Source organism: Onychomys torridus, chromosome 23, assembly GCF_903995425.1.
Source record: "Onychomys torridus chromosome 23, mOncTor1.1, whole genome shotgun sequence".
Lineage (NCBI taxonomy): Eukaryota > Metazoa > Chordata > Mammalia > Rodentia > Cricetidae > Onychomys > Onychomys torridus.
Window position 1 is genome coordinate 28,134,339 of NC_050465.1, and position 16,537 is coordinate 28,150,875.

At 43.0% G+C, this 16,537-nt stretch overlaps 1 protein-coding gene across 1 annotated transcript in view; it reads left to right on the top strand.

Annotated features, from left to right (window-relative positions):
* Enosf1 (enolase superfamily member 1) overlaps positions 1 to 15,080 on the top strand; it is a 39,724-nt gene extending 24,644 nt beyond the window's left edge. Inside the window, exons 11-16 of the mRNA XM_036172985.1 lie at positions 994 to 1,128; positions 8,806 to 8,847; positions 9,617 to 9,746; positions 10,038 to 10,137; positions 13,756 to 13,837; positions 14,967 to 15,080. Coding sequence (XP_036028878.1) covers positions 994 to 1,128; positions 8,806 to 8,847; positions 9,617 to 9,746; positions 10,038 to 10,137; positions 13,756 to 13,837; positions 14,967 to 15,080 — 603 coding nt within the window. The remainder of the gene's footprint in view (positions 1 to 993; positions 1,129 to 8,805; positions 8,848 to 9,616; positions 9,747 to 10,037; positions 10,138 to 13,755; positions 13,838 to 14,966) is intronic.
* The last annotated feature ends 1,457 nt before the right edge of the window (positions 15,081 to 16,537 follow it).

Below are 16,537 nucleotides of genomic sequence, written 5' to 3' on the forward strand. Positions count from 1 at the left end.
TCTCTATAAGCCAATAATTTCCTTATTTGTAAAACAGAGTAATATGCGCTGCCTTGTGGGGTTATAGTAAAAATTAAATGGAACAAAACTCATTAAGCATCTAGTGGAACAGGAGCTTCATTAGTGGTTATTTATTAATATGTCAGACACCTATTGGGCAATAGTCAATAATGGACCATTGAACAAACTCATATGATTCAAAGGATGACCGAAGGGGAACTGGTGAGATGGCTCAGCAGTTAAAGGTATCTGTTGTCCAGTTTGAGAACTTGAGTTCAGTCTCTAGGATCCACATTGTAGAAGGAAAGAATTGATGCGCCCAACAAATTGTCCTCTGACTTCCACACATGTGTATATCACACATACACACAAGGGCATACACACACACACACACACACACACACACACACACACACACACACACACACACCATAAGTAAAATAAGGAGCTAGAGAGATGGTTCAGTGATTACGAAAGAACATTTTTCTGTTCTTGCCAAGGAGTCAGATTCTGTTCCCAGCACCCAAATGGCAGCTCATAACCAGCTGCAACTCCAGTTTCAGTGGATCTGATGCTCTCTTCTGGCTTCTGCTGGCACTAGACACATAATGTACATCATGTGCATTATGGCAAAACACTCACACTCTTAAAAATAAAGCACTCAGTGGATCCAACTTAAAGGTCAGTGAACACATCTTATAACCCAGCCCAGTACTTGTAGACATCATAGCAGTTCTGTGAACAATTCACATCTCCTACCTCATATATGGCTCACTCAGATCTGAAGCCAGATCTCTAATCCCGATGTTTGCACTTTGGATCCTTTTTGGAGGACTCTGGGCTAGACTTTAGCACAAAACAAAACAAAACAAAACAAAACAAAACAAACAAAAAACACCAGAGGAGTCTTCCTAACAGTAGGTTGCATTAAATGATGGCATCTCCTCTCTGGAGCCCCAACCCTACAGAGAAGTGAGGGGTCTGTCCTTGCAGATGATGGATGCCAACCAGTGTTGGGATGTGCCTGGGGCAGTGGAGTGGATGTCAAAACTGGCTGAGTTCAAGCCATTGTGGATTGAGGAGCCCACATCCCCTGATGACATCCTGGGCCATGCAGCTATTTCCAAGGTAATAAAGCTGCTGCTTCTGTCATCTCAGTCATTTACTATTTTGTTTAGTGTTCTCCCAGTCTCTCGTGCAAATAAAAGACTATGAATTTATTAAAAATGGGACAATTTCTCTCGCAAGTGAGGAGCTAAGTTTGTACTAATCACAGGCCTTCTTCTGGGCCATAAGGGAAGTGTTCCCTTTCTATCTTTGATAAAAATGGCTTCAGGACCATCTAGTTCATCAAGGTTTATCTCACTTAGAGTGTTGCCTCCTAAGGCTGGTGCAGGCTGTATGGAATATATCTCCAGCCATGCTTATAGTGGTCCTATCAAGCTGCTAGTGTGTCAAAATGATTTTCCACAATGCCCAGAATTCTAGCTGTTTAGCTAGCCAGAGTACCAGGGAAGTGTTTAAATGCTGTCAAATAGGGAGTCAGATTGCCTCACCCCCAACAGCTTAGCCTATTTAAAAGAAAAACAGAGTCAAAGAGAAATGTGTACAATAAAGGTTTATCATTAACATTAGTAGTGATTTAATAGTATACTAATAATTAACTCCTATCCCAGTGTTCCAGGAACAGGTGAGTCTCTAATCTGCCTTAATATTTGGTAGACTAGGTAGGTTGAATACAATTTCTGCTGATGATCTTTCCACTTACAATGCATTCATGAGGATCCTATCAAGCTAAGCAGCACCTGTATTTTATTTGTCCAAAGTGAAACAAAATATATAGATTTCCTCCAGAGGACTCAAAAGATCAGGCCTCCCCTTCAAAGCAAGAGGCTGCCTGACTTTTCTAAGAGCCCTCAATACAAATTTGCAGTGATTAGGGGCCATCTGAATTGCCTTAAGGGTTCAAATAGATCCTGATATGTCAGAACATCTTAGAAACTATGTCAGGGTGGGTGGCTACAGTGGCTCAGGTCCTTAGCGCTAATCTTTAGAACCAGAATACCAGTTGGCTCGTTTGTAAATTGAGCTTCCATCCTCAGACCCAAGCATGCTCTGTAAGAAACTGTACTCATGAAAGGCTGTAGAATGAGTGGAAAACTGGGGTAGGGCTGGTTATAAAATTTGAATATGTGATGACATCAGACCTCAATGACCTGCCATGGCCCTCTCAAAGCTCTGGCAATAAGACCTGGAGCCTTAAGCCTGTCCCTCTCCTGGGCACACGTTTGGCTAGCATCTGCCTATAGTATCTCACACGCCTGATTGGATTAGTATATTACTTTGACTCCTAGCCAACTCCTGCCCTTTAAGGAACATTTTCTTCTCTCTGGGATGAGTTTGTGTCTTAGTTACTTTTCTATTTGAAGGCAACTTATAGAAGGAAGGGTTTATTTGGGATTATGGTTCCAGAGTACCTAAAGAGTCCATCATGGCAGGAAAGCGTGGCAACATGTAGTTGACATGGCATCTAGAAGAGACGCTGAGGGCTCATATCTCAAACCATGAAAGGCGTGTAGCTTTGAAACCTCAAAACATGCACCACACTTTGCAGATCACTATTTTCCTCATTTTGTGGTTTTACCTTTAAAGTGTACCTGGGAACTAAAGAGATGCCTCAGCAGGAGGTGGTTGCTACCAAATCTGAAAACCTGAGTTCAGTTTTCAGGACACCCATGGTGGAAGAGGAGAACTTACCCCCACAATTTTTGCTTTGACTTCCACATATACTCTGTGACACACATGCACATACATGCACACAATTAACTAAATTAATTGAATTAAACTTTAAAATAATTTTAGAGAAGAAAAAAAAGTTTAAAATAAATAAAGTATAACTGATGGGGAGGAATCCTCCCTCCTTCCCTCCTTCCCTCCTTCCCTCCCTCCTTCCCTCCCTCCCTCCCTCTGTGTCTCTGTCTCTGTCTTTCTCTCTCTCTCTCTCTCTCTCTCTCTCTCTCTCTCTCTCTCTCTCTCTCCCTCTCTCCCTCCCTCCCTCTGTGTCTCTGTCTCTGTCTTTCTCTCTCTCTCTCCCTCTCCCCCTCCCTCCCTCACTCCCTCCCTCTCTCTCTGTCTCTGTCTCTGAGACAGGATTTCTCTATGTAACAGCTCTGGTTGTCCTGGATCTCACTCTGTAGACCAGGCTGGCCTCAAATTCACAGAGATCCACCAGCTTCTGCCTCCCAGTGCTGGGATTAAAGGTGTGCACCACTCCACCTAGCCCTGGGAGGAATCTTGTTTTAAGTTCTGGAAGAGAATGTAATGCTCCAGGCTCCTATTAGGATGTGAGGTTGGAGACTCAGGGCCATTCTCTATTTCTCTCAGTAAATTAGCAATAGAGTCTACTTAGACCAGATACCTTCCAGAAGCCTGTGCTTAGGGAATGTCCCCTTTATTTAAAGGAAAAATAAACACTTGAAGCCTCATCCAAGAGGAAATATTGAGATACATAAAATCAAAGTGCAGAGTGTTGAGTCTGAATTCTGAGTGCCCAGTGTGGTAGAATGAAGCTCATTAAAGGGATAATGGGAGTAAGCTAGGACAGTCAGAGATGGAGGGTGGCCTCACAAAGAGATCAGAGTTAATGCTAAGGAGTGTCACACTGCAAACCAGTTGAAAGATCCTTGGAGTGACCAAAGGCTTCTTTGTGTGCATGCACTTGGAAGCCAGAAGCCAGTCTTGAATATCATTCCTCAAGAGCCATCTACCTAATTTATTTTGAGGCAGAGTCTCTCATTAGGACCTGGAGCTTGCCAATTAGGTTGGGTCGGTGGCCAATGAGCTCCAGGGATCCACTTGTTGCGGCTTCCCTAGTGCTGGGATTACAACTCATTTTTTTCCCCAGGAATTCCTAGATATATAAATACAACCTGCTCACCCGCTATGACCATACATTACATATATACATATATACATACAAATATATGTATATAATCTCAGTACTGACCACTTGGTATTTGATATGCAACTCAGAGGCTCTTCCCTGGGGAAGACTGGTTCTCCTACTCTCAGCATTCCTCAGTTGCCCATAGTTCTTTGTCTAGTGTTCAGGCCCCGAAAGCTTTCCCTCTTCTATGTTTATTAGTGTCTTTTCTGACATTTCTAGGAGACAGAAAATTTTCTGTTCCCTCTGGCTCTTAGAATCTTTCTGCCTCCTCAGTTATCCCTGAGGAATTGTGTTGTAGGTCTGTCAGTTGGGTCTGGGTACCACGTGATCACTTATTCTCTGCGTTTTGATTGATTGTGGTTTTCTGTCATTGATCTCTGCATTGCAAAGAGAAGTTTCTTTGATGAGAGGTGAGAACCAAAACTGTCTGTGAGAGAATAAGGATAAGTCACAATGTAGTAAAGAATTGTGCTGGTTTAGGAAAGTGGGGGCTGTAGGTTTTCCTACAAGATCCTTGACTTCACTAGTATCAGGCACAGTTTCCTTTTTGTTTGGTGGGCCTTTGGTTCAATTAGAGAGATGTCCGTGACCACCAAGGTCTACATGCCACTGTTGTACCATTAAGGGATGTAGTGCCATGCTGGTGGTTGTGGTTCATAGTCATCACAGTTGGGTAGGACTGTTGGGTGCCTTCCTTCCTAGGGAGCTTGCATGGTGCTCTCTGGTACTGGAAAAGCTAGTGCTCAGGGAGGAGATTTTCATGTCAGACCCAGCTCAGGTCCTCCAGGTCCTGTGTCTGAAGTGGTTGGTGTCTTCAGCAAGAGAGTCTTACCTTAAACTTTTGGCGGCAACCAAAGGCAATAGCAATAGTCTATAATGTTTTGGGAGTCTTTTTGACAACCTGATCAATAAGGGTTTATCATGTTTGGTGTTTGGGTTGTATCTTTTTTGTTTTGGGTTTTTTTGTTTTTGTTTTTTGTTTGTTTTGTTTTTTGGGGGGATAGTCTACAGCTCTAGGGGGGAGCATTGTCAACCCAGATGGGAAATTTTCATTTGAACAATGTATGTATGTCTATAGAGATTTATATGTATTATATTTCATTTTAGGTAGATGGATACTAATATGATTCCTTAAGACTTTTCCAGATATCCTTATTGTTCACCCTCCTTCTCTTTATGTCCCTCCCCTTTCCTAATTAAAGCCCCCTTCCCCCCAATTCCCCTTCAAATAATGTGTACGTCACTATTCCCTTCTCTGTTGCTCCTCTCCCCACCCCCATAGTTCCCTTTCACTTTCCTAGTGTCTGTAGTCACTCCAGGTTATATACTCACATCCGAAAATTTGGAGCTAGGAACCACAGATGAGAGAGTGTGTGACATTTGTCTTTCTGGGTCTGAGTTGCTTTACTCAATATATTCCTTTCTAATTCCACCTAGTGACCTGCAAATTCAGGATTTTATTTTTCTTTTTCAGCTGTATTCTGTGGTTTATATGTACCACATTTTTATTATCCATTCATCAGTTGAAGGATGTTTAGGTTGTTCCCATCTCCTAGCTGCTATGACTAGAGCAGCAGTGAGCACGGATGAGCAAGTGTCTGTAGATTAGGATATTGGGTCTTTGGGGAACATGCTGAGGAGAGCCACAGCTAGGTCATAGGGTAGATTCATTTTTAGCTTTCTGACACGTCTCCACACTGATTTTGAGTTCTTTATATATTCTGGTTATTGATCATCTGTCAGATTGATTGTTTCTTTAGCTATGCAGAAGATTTTTAGTTTTATGAAGTCCCATTTGTCAATTGTTGGTCTCAATTCCCAGGCAAATGGGGTCCTATTCAGAAAGTTCTTTCTTGTGCCTGTATCCTGTAGGGTACTGCTTATGTTCTCTTCTAGCAGTTTAATATTTTAGGTTTTCCATTTAGCCTCTGATCCATTTGGAGATACGTTTTGTGCAAGATAATGGATATGGGTCTGACTTTATTCTTCTGTATATGGACATCCAGTTCTCCCAGGACCGTTTGCTGTCTTCCCTCCACTGGATGCTTCTGACATCTTTGTTGATATTAGGTGGTTATAGTTATAAGGTCCAATGTTCAGCTCTTCAGTTTCTCCCATCTGTCTGTATGTCTGTTTTTGCACCAGAACAATATTCTTTCTCTTATTATTATGTGTGGAGTGGGAATCCCTCAAGCATTGCTTGTGACTCAGGACTGTTACAGCTGTCTGGGGGATTTTGTGATTCCATATGGATTTTAGGATTTTTTTCCCTATTTCTGTGAAGAATAAGATTTTGGGGATTTTGATTGGGATTGAAACTCTTACTTTAGAGACAGGCTTTCACCTTGTAGCCCGGCTGATCCCAAACTTTTGTCCTCCCACTTTAATCTCCACAGTGATGGGATGACAGCTGTTCACCACTATGCCTGGCTTCTTAGGGCTCTTTCTGCTGTTGTTACATTTACTCATTCATTTTGTGTGTGTGTGTGTGTGTGTGTGTGTGTGTGTGTGTGTGTGTGTCTGTGTGTCTGTGTGTCTGTGTGCTGTGTGGAAGTCAGAGGACAATTTGTGGGAGTTGATTCTCTCCACCTTGGGGATCACTGGGACTGAACTCAGGTTGTCACCTCTGCCACCTAGAGTATTTTGGATACTTTTCTGATCTTTGATTCATGTACTAGGCTTCTTCTTTAGGGCCTCCAATCAGCTCCCAGATCATGACATGCAGATTTAATATTAGTTATGAATTCTCAGCCTAGCTTAGGCTTGTTTCTGGCTAGCTCTTTTAACTTAAGTTAACCTGTTCTCTTTATCTACCTTTGGCCTTGGGGCTTTTTACTTTTCTTTCCTTCTGTATATCTTACTTTCACTGCTTCTCCTGTCTGTCTGTCTGGTGGCTGCCTGGCTTCTTGCCCTGGGCATGTCCCTCTCTTTCTCCCTCATTCTCTCTTCCACCTTCTTCTCTCATTTTTCTTCATTCTTGAGCCTAGATTTCTCCTCCTACTTATTCTCTCTGCCTGCCAGCCCTGCCTGTCCTTTCTTTGCCCAGCTATTGGCTGTTCAGCTCTTTATTAGACCAACGAGGAGCCTTAGGCAGGCCAGGTGAAACAAATGCAACACATCTTTACATAATTCAACAAATGCAGCATAAACAAACATAACACATCTTTACACAGTTAAAATAATATTCTGCAGCATAAATAAATGTAACACATCTTTGCTCAGTTAAAATAATATTCCACAACAGACTCACCAAGATTTTCCTTAAACAGTGGAGGCCTTCCCCTCAGCAGGGGTTAAATGAGCTGAGGCAGGGCAGCTATCTAAATGGCAGGTCCAGATAGAGACCTGGAGAGATACCAAGGGAATGCTGCCTGCCAGGGAGTATCAGAGGCCAGTGCTTGGAGCCAGATTATAGACTCCATTGTTTAAAGGATACAACTGATAAGAAGGAGTCACTGTGGGCTCTTAAAGGAGAGGATGATACTGTGAAAGACAAGAGAAAGATGGGTTGACTGGAGGCCACATGTAGAGTGGATTGAGATAGGTATGTAGGGGTTAAGAAATGGGCAGAAGGGAGCAGTCAGGGATGGGAGGTATGGAATTCTGTTATTATCTGGGAAAGATGAAGGGAAAGGGCAGCTGGGAGAACAGATTCAGGAGATTGTGAGGAGGGAACAAAACTTGGCTCCTAGTTAGTCCTGGGAGCACAATCTTACAGTGATGACATGACTAAGTCAAATGGATTTTGTCTCTTTCTCCATCCCTCTCTTTTTTCCTCTTGAGATAAAGAGCTAAGTACAATTCACTGCGAAATCTCAGGAAGTGGGAATTATAAGCATAAGAAGATACTTTAGAAACGATGTTGAAACTGAGACCTTCTACAATGAGGAAACCAGCTGCATATGGTTCTTGGTGGTCTTACCCAAAAACACATCCAGTTAAACATAGCATAAGAGTAGTGAGGTTGGGGATGACTGGTTTCTGAATTAAGGGCTGTTTCTGCTAAGCTGCTTCATCTAATGATTCAGATGTCTCCTCCAATTCTAGAATCATACTAAAGCTCAAATCCTACTCTACATTTTCCATCTTTGTGATCTGGGAAGAGTTCATACCTGTATGCCTGTTTGCTCATCTGCAAAACAGGGCTACTGATAGCTCCTCTTTCTCACAGTGGGTTGTAACCAAGAATCATTTATGCTAAGATGCCTGGGAAAGGAAACTGTTAGGAAATGTCCTGTAGCACAGGTGGAAGGTGGGGAAGCTGTTCAGGGCCAGGCAAGGAAAATAGAGAGAATGCAAGGCCATATCCAAGTGAAGACTCCAGTACTTTACTAAATGACAGAGGGGTTCACCACTAAGCAGGTGGATCTCTGTGAGTTCGAGGCCAGCCTGGTCTACAAAGCGAGTTCCAGGACAGGCTCCAAAGCTACCGAGAAACCCTGTCTCGAAAAAAAAATAAATAAAAAAAAAATAATTGGAACCATGATCCACAGGAAGCAGAGGCCAGAGCCCCAAGAGTCCACAAGAACACATTACCTAGTGGCTCGGTCCTCTCCTCAGGCCCTGGAGCATGCAGAGACATGGTGTTGTGGAAGGAAGTCTACAGAGTCACATCCAGAAAGGGAGCAGTGGCCATATGTGAGCAGCCCTGTCCCCCCCCCCCACCCTACCCCCCCTCCTCCCCCGTGGATACACAACTCTCCCATGCACACACATTTCTGTGGACATCCTTCTTCCAGGCTTTAAACTTCACATGGCTCAACAGCAGGGATGTTTCCTTCAGCTCTAAAAATATTTTTAAACATTCAGAGTTGCAGTTCAAATATTAGAAAATAACACCAGGCTGCCTTACTTTGCAGGCATTGGCCCCATTAGGAATTGGCGTTGCCACAAGAGAACAGGTGAGTGATGTGTCCTTGGTATCACCTCACTGACCACTGACAGAGGATACAGTCATGTTGCACTATAAGTTGGGAAAATTTTATTGTTATAAAAATTGGTGATTCATTAGAATCCAATGTTTTGTGAATTTTTCCATAATTCATGGACTCAGGTCACTATTTTTTTTCTCTCTAAGTAATTAACTCAGAATTAACAAGGAATAACTTATTACTGTCAGGGCATACAGTGACTTTAAGAAAGTCAGCTTCCACATAGAGTAAGGGTGACATCATTCTCTTCTTGGGCTTATATACTAAGCATAGTGCCTGCCTACACCTGCTTGAGTCAGCCCAAAGGCAGAGCAGAGTGAGGAACAGATTTTCAGTCTCCCAGCAAAATGAACAATACCACCCTGCCACCGTTCCGTTTTGTCATTGTGCCATCTGCTTGTGGCTGTCACTGTATTCCATCCTGATGCTTCACTCCCTTTCTCACTTGCCAGGTGATAGAACAGTCATCTCTTTATAAATGGAGAGCTGGTGTGATTTGTACCCGACCCACAGTTATATCTTCAGATCTGCCCGTCTGAACTGTCAGGGTCACCTCAGGCCAAGTGAGGAAAAAAAAAAAAAAAAGGAAAAGAAAAAAGAAATATAGTCCAGGCTTCCTGAAGTCTAGTAATGAGTAACAGCTGGTGTGGAATCAGGGTACTGCCAAGCTTAGGGATCATGAAAACGAAGGCCAATTCTTCTGTTGGTGCTATGTTGAAATGTTTCATTCTATCTCCAGTGCCAGAATCGAGTGATATTTAAGCAGCTCTTACAAGCGAGTGCCCTACAGTTTCTCCAGATCGACAGCTGCAGACTGGGGAGTGTCAATGAAAACCTCTCAGTGTTACTGATGGCCAAAAAGTTTGGAAGTAAGGGTGATGTGCAGGCTGTGGGCCACACCTCCACTCTGCTCCCACTAAAGGCCATGCATGCTCCCTTTGCTGGCCTTTGCAACTCACAGATCTGTAGTTTGCCTTTTCTCTAAATCTTATTTATCCCTTATCAGTGAGTCTTGGCTGATTTCCATCCTAGAATTTCAGGCTAAATATTACAAAATTGCCTGTAGACATTTAAAAAAAAAAGAAACACTCCATGGAATCTCCCTCCCTCTTCCTCTCTCTGCATTACTTTTGCGCTAAATTAAAATACCTTCCTTCTAGTCCCTGTTTGCCCCCATGCCAGTGGAGTTGGACTTTGTGAACTGGTACAGCACTTGATTATATTTGACTATATATCAGTCTCTGCCAGCCTTCAAAACAGGTCAGTAACATGGCATTAGCTTCTCCACTGTGGTAATATCTCTAATCTCCCTTGATCCAGAACAGCTCTTTGAAAATTCTTTCATGGTCAGAAATACTCAGAACCCTGTGCACTGTTGCAAGCACCTAGAATAGATTTAAAATCCCAATTCCAAATTGATACTGTTCACTTTTTTGTTTTATTTTTTTTCCCTGTTAATTTTATGTATATGGGTGCTTTGCCTGCATGTGTGCCTCTGTACATGTATGCAGTGCCCAGTGAGGTCAGAAGAGGGCACTGGATCCCTTGGACCTATAATTACAGGAAGTTGTGAGCTGCCATGTGGTTGCTGGGAATGAAAGTTGGGCCCTCTAGAAGAGCAGCCAATGCTCTTTACAGCCAAACAATTTCTCTAGCCCCAACAGGATTTGAAATCCAGTCAGTTGCACATATATGGATTTGCTTATTATATATTTCATCTGCTGAAGCTAAACGTATCACAGGAACCTCACTAAAGTGAAATTGTAAGAACAAATGTGAGACTCTACATGGGAAAGACGAATGCCCAATTCAGGACTGTAAGAAAGAAATGGATGCCAAGGCACATGGAAGCAGGGTGCAGGGGGTGTGTGTTTGTGCGCGCGGGGTGTTGATTAGAATTGGTTTTCTTTATTCAGCTGGCTAGTGAGTGAAAAATACTTCCTTTTAAATCTGCCTAAACTAGTTTATGCTTGAAAAACATTCAGTTTAAAGGGAGGAAACTGGACTTCCTCACCCTAGAGCTGCTGCTCATACCTAACCTCACAGGACAGGAATCTTGACAATGAAGGTCTAGGTCATTATTCTTTTCTTAATGCTGTCCAGACAGACTCTAGGTTGAAAGTATCCTTCCTACATTGTTCTGTATTTACTTTCTCATTTCAGCACTTGTCTTCATGAGAGTCTTGCAGGTCCCAGGGGATGAAGGAGTCACCTAAGCACCCCAGTGCAGTGTCCCTGGTGTGAGAGACACTGCCAAGCAGAACTGGTGCTTCATACAGGCTTTGCAGCTCAGAAATGCCTATATAAAACCAGGTAACCAACAGCAGGTGCTGGCATCTTAAGCCCTCAGATTTGCCACTGTCTGTAGATGTAACGGTCTTGTTCAATAAGAAACACAGAGCCAAATGCAGAGCTAAAAGCCCAAGAGGTCAGAGCAGTAGCTAAGAGCTGAGACTAAAACCGCCTTCTTACCCCTCACTGCCGCTGCCGTCCTTCCCCTGAGAAAGAGACCTACTTACTTCCTGTGTGTCTGTCTGACTTTCTGTTCTGCCTTCTCATTGGTTGTAAACCCAACCACATGACCTCCTGGTCACTGCCTGTCTATACAGACTTCCAGGTCTTCTATGGTTAATATTGAGATTAAAGGCATGTGTTTCCATGCTGGCTATGTCCTTGAACATACAGAGATCTGCCAGTCATGTGATCGGGATTAAGGGCATGTGCTACCACTGCCAGACTTCTGCTATGGCTTGCTATTAGCTCTGACCCCCAGGCAATTTATTTATTAACATACAAATAAAATATTACCATAATTGTCTCTGCATTTTTTGAGACCCAACTGTCTCTCTCTCATGAGGCTGGCTCTTTATCTGCACCCTGTTCTTTACATAGGACACAGGAGCCATGAGCTTCTCTTGCCAGCTTATTTGTGCAGTCCTGGTTGGTGTGTGACATTATTTCTGGGGAGATGGGAACAGACTTCTGTCATCCTATTTTGGGAACTGGTGACAGACCCAAGTACAGATATCTGCTACCAAAGTCCAACCTGGTGAACTACTGAATTAGTTTTATTGACGTTACTTACAGGAATATGGGTCAGGGGTTTCTTACAGGAGCAGAAGTGACTCAGAGACAGCTGCATGACCAAAGCCCATCCAGCACGGGTGACAGCTCACGAAGCTGGAACTTGGAACATACTGCACAGCCTGCAGACAGTACCACAGGTTGAAGAGAGTCCCTTACGGCTGACTCAGTTCTGAGCCTCTTCCAGTCAGCTCATCTGGTCTTTGCTTCTTCTAGGAAGTTTGGCTGGGTCTTATTTCTGCTTCTTCTGGGTGGCTGGGCTTGTCTGAGAGTGACTCTCACCAGCCTTTACTCTGGGAAAGAGGGGCCTCGTAAATGTCGTCAGTTTCAGGGAATTCCTGAAGCTACTTTGAGCCGTTTACTTCATCTCCTAGTGAGCTTCCTGTGGTGATATTGTGTCCCCCACCAATATATTGTACACCCTAATAAACTTATCTGGGGTCAGAGAACAGAACAGCCACTAGATATAGAGGCCAGAAAATGGTGGCACACACACAGCTTTAATTCTAGCATTCCAAAGGCAGAGATCCGTGTGGATCTCTGTGAGTTCAAAGCCACATTGGAAACAGCCAGGCATGGTGGCTCACACCTTTAATCCCAGGAAGTGATGGCAGGAAGCAGAAAGGCGTGAAAACCAGGAATTAGAGCCTGCTAAGCTTTTAGGCTTTTGAGCAGCAGTTCAGCTGAGATCCATTTGGATGAGGACACAGAAGCTTCCAGTCTGAGGAAACAGGATGAGCTGAGAAGTTGGTGAAGTGAGGTTAGCTGTGGCTTGTTCCGCTTCTCTGATCTTTCAGCGTTCATCACAATACCTGGCTCTGGGTTTGTTTTTATTAATAAGAACTTTTAAGATTCTTGTTACAGCTTCCCTGCTGTATTTCCCTCCCTGTTGGTTCACTTCCCTAAAACATTCTGACTTAATAAGTTTCACTCCAAAATGGGAGGCTTTAATCTCCTAAGATCTGCCACACAACACTGGTACATCCTGGTGCACATCCTATTATGGTCATCACGTTATCAGGTGACTAAGGAAATACCCACCCTTTTGTGTATGGCACCTGCCCACAGGACTGGACACTGGCATACAGAATTTGAACAGATCGACCCAATTCCAAAACCTGTGCTTTTCACCTAATCATCCGTATAAATGGAAGGAACCTCATTTGGCAGCACCACAATAATCCAAGGTGTCTGGGATCTGAATTGTCAGGGTACTTCAAAACCTTCAGGGTAACTTCACAATATATCTCAGCTCTTACATATGTCTGGGAGATGGAAGTACCTCACAGAATGACTCACAAGAAATGTGTATTAACAGCTAAGCCTTGGGGACTGAACCTAAGATCTTATCCAAGCCAAGAGCTCTACTAACATGGAGCTACAACCCCAGGTCCTATTGCACCTGTTGCAAAAAGGTTTTGTGTGTGTGTGTGTGATATTGAATACAGTCACAGTTGGAGCCAGAGGATAACCTCTGATGTTAGTCTTTACCTCCCAACCTTGTCTAAAACAGAGTTTCTTTGTTGCTTCCCACTATGTATGTACCAGCTAGCTGGCCCACCTGAGCTTCCAGGGACTCTGCTGCCATCTCCCACTGCACTGTAGATGCCCTACTGTCTCCCGCTTTACACAGGTTCCTGAGATCAAATCCAGGTCTTCATTTTTGTAAAGCAAATGCTTTTACCCACTGAGTCATCTCCTCAACCTACCATTTAAGGACACTTCCTGCTTTCACAGTTGCTAGCCCTTTGAGTTACCTAACTTCAGGCACTAATTAATGCTCCAACGTCCTAGGATATGCGAATATGTGGACCATCTGCATGAACATTTCAAGTATCCTGTGGTAATCAAGCATGCTTCCTATCTGCCTCCCAAGGTAAGTTGAGACCTAGGACATGTTGCAGACCTTCTACCATCAGCCTTTGGGCCACTGAACAGGGACCACAAAGCCTCAACTCGTGAAGAATTGATTTTTCAATATCTAGAAACAAATGGCTTTCTAGTGATGAGTATCAAATCCTTAAGTTTTTGGTCAGTGTGAAGCTAGTTTTATGACAACCTGACACAAGCTAGAGTCATTTTGGAAGAAGGAACCTCAATTGAGAAAAAAATCAAGAAGACTGGCCTTCAGGCAAGACTGTGATATGGATGAGTCCAGCTTACTAGGGACAGTGCCACCCCTGGACAGGTATAGTGCTAGCTGACATAAGGTGGTGACTGGAAGCCAAGAGGTCAAGGCAGTGAGTAGCACTCCTCAGCGGTTTCCGTTTCAGTGCCTTCGTTAGGTCCTCCCCTCTTAGCTCCTGTCATGATTTCCCTTGGTGGAGTATGACCTGAGAGATGTAAGTTGAAATAAATCATTTTGTCCCCAAGGAGCTTTTTGGTCAGTTTTATCATGGCAAGAGAAATCCTAAGACACAGAGCTATGGTCATATTTCTGCAGTTGCCGAACCCTCAAAACACTTTCCTTCTGCCCCAAAGCCAGCACCATCTGCGCCTTAGTGACTGAAAGGTTTTGATTAAAGTTTTGTGACTTGGACCATTTATCCTGATTTTGTCCAGATTATGGCTCATTTTCACCAACAGATTTAAGGTACCAACATTTTAGTTTCATTAACAATCCAGGTAAGTAGTCAATAGTGTGACCTTCTGTCCTTTTTAAAAAAATAAAAAATCAAAAACAAAAAAAACCAAAAACCCTTTGGTTTTAAAGCTTTATTTTTACATGTATGTGTGTTGGTATGTGCACATGAGTATAGACACCCTGGCAGGCAAAAGGAGGGAATCCCCTGGAACTGGAATCAGGTTGTGAGGTGCCCGAGATAGGTGCTGGGAACCACACTGGGCTTTTTGAAGAACAGCAAGCACTCTCGACTGCTGAGCCATCTCTCTAGCCCCCAAACTTAATTTCTTAAATACATAACTACCTCTGGATTAGATCTAGAAGCATTTCTAGTAGCAGCAGAAACCAGTATTAACATGTCTCAACCTGTTGTCTTTGCTAGGATGTAGGCTACTCAACAGAAATGAAAGAGGAATCTGTAAAGAAACACCAATACCCAGATGGAGAAGTCTGGAAGAAACTTCTCATTGCTCAAGATTCATGTAGTCAGCCTTAACACTTTTTTTCAGAAGTGGAAATGCTTAAAATTCTGGAGTTTAATAAAAATAGAAGAAAAATCAAGTCTAGCTGCAGGTCATATTCACCTCAGGAATCAGCTGTCATCATGGGGATGGTCAACAAGTCAATATTCTACTTTTTTTTTTTTAATTCTAAAGCAAATTTACCTAACCCAAAGCCCAGGAAGATGGTAAATCTCTATCAAGTGCTAGATATTAAGCTGTAATTTAAAAAAACAATGTTTCATAATTTTTTGTAATAATTCCTCATTCTAACACTTGTCATAAATCAGAATAAAACTGATTCTGCATCATTGTAAGGAATCTGGGAAAGTTTAAAAAAAAAAAAAAAGGATTCACTCATTTGTCCTGAAATAGCATCCACACCTCACTGAAATTATAGGGGACAAATGGTATTTCTACACGCTTTCATAACTCTTAAAAAACTATCTTAGCCAGGCATGGGAACTCCAACTTGTAATCTCAGCATGCAGGAAGCTGAAGCTGGAGCTGTGTTGTAAGTCTGAGGCTAGCCTAAGGTACATACTAGCTCCAGACCAGCTAGGGCTAAAGTGTGAGACATGTCCCCATACCACCACAACCCCCAACAAACAAACTTAAAATGTGATTTAAAACCTTCTGATGGTTAACATTACATTTAAGGTTTAATTACTATGCTTAAGATAGGTGTATACAGAACAAAAAATGCCTCTGGCATGTAAAGCCCTAGCTTGTACAGGCTGTACCCTCTCAGCCCCCACCCCCATCATTTTTTAACCAGATGTCGAAGATTCTTAAATTGACTGATCTTGTAAAATCTGCTGTTCTAACAAGATAATATAGGTCATAAAACTAACAGCTATTTTTGCTTTTGTAATCAAACTTGCTTACTCTGCTCAAAAAGATGACTAGGACAACTGCAAGACATATGTTAAAAATTAGACCCAGCCTACAATTAGGCAGAATACATGTAATCTTGTGGTTTTTGCCTGTATGAGCCCTGGGCTGATACGGCTAGATGCTGCATCTTGGAAGCACTCTCAGGTGCAGACCTGGTCCCAATCATTCCAGGTGCCAGAAATTAAAAGCATCCTATTGAAATTCATTCATTGTAGTGGTTTGAAAGAAAATGGCCCCCAAAAGGAGTGGCACTATTAGGTGTGGCCTGTGGGAGGAAGTGTGTCACTGTGGGGGCAGGCTTTGAGGTCTCCTATGCTCAAACTACTCCCACAGTCGCAGACTACTTCCTGTTGCCTACAAGATGTAGGACTCTCAGCTACAGGTACAGCACCACGTCTACCTGTACTCTGCCATGGCCCACCATAGTGATAATGGACTGAACCTCTAAACCATAAGCAAGCCACCCCTTTTCCTTTATAAGAGTTGCCATGGTCATGGTGTCTCTTCACAGCAATAGAAACCTTAACTAAGACAGTCATGGTGAATCTCTGAGTGA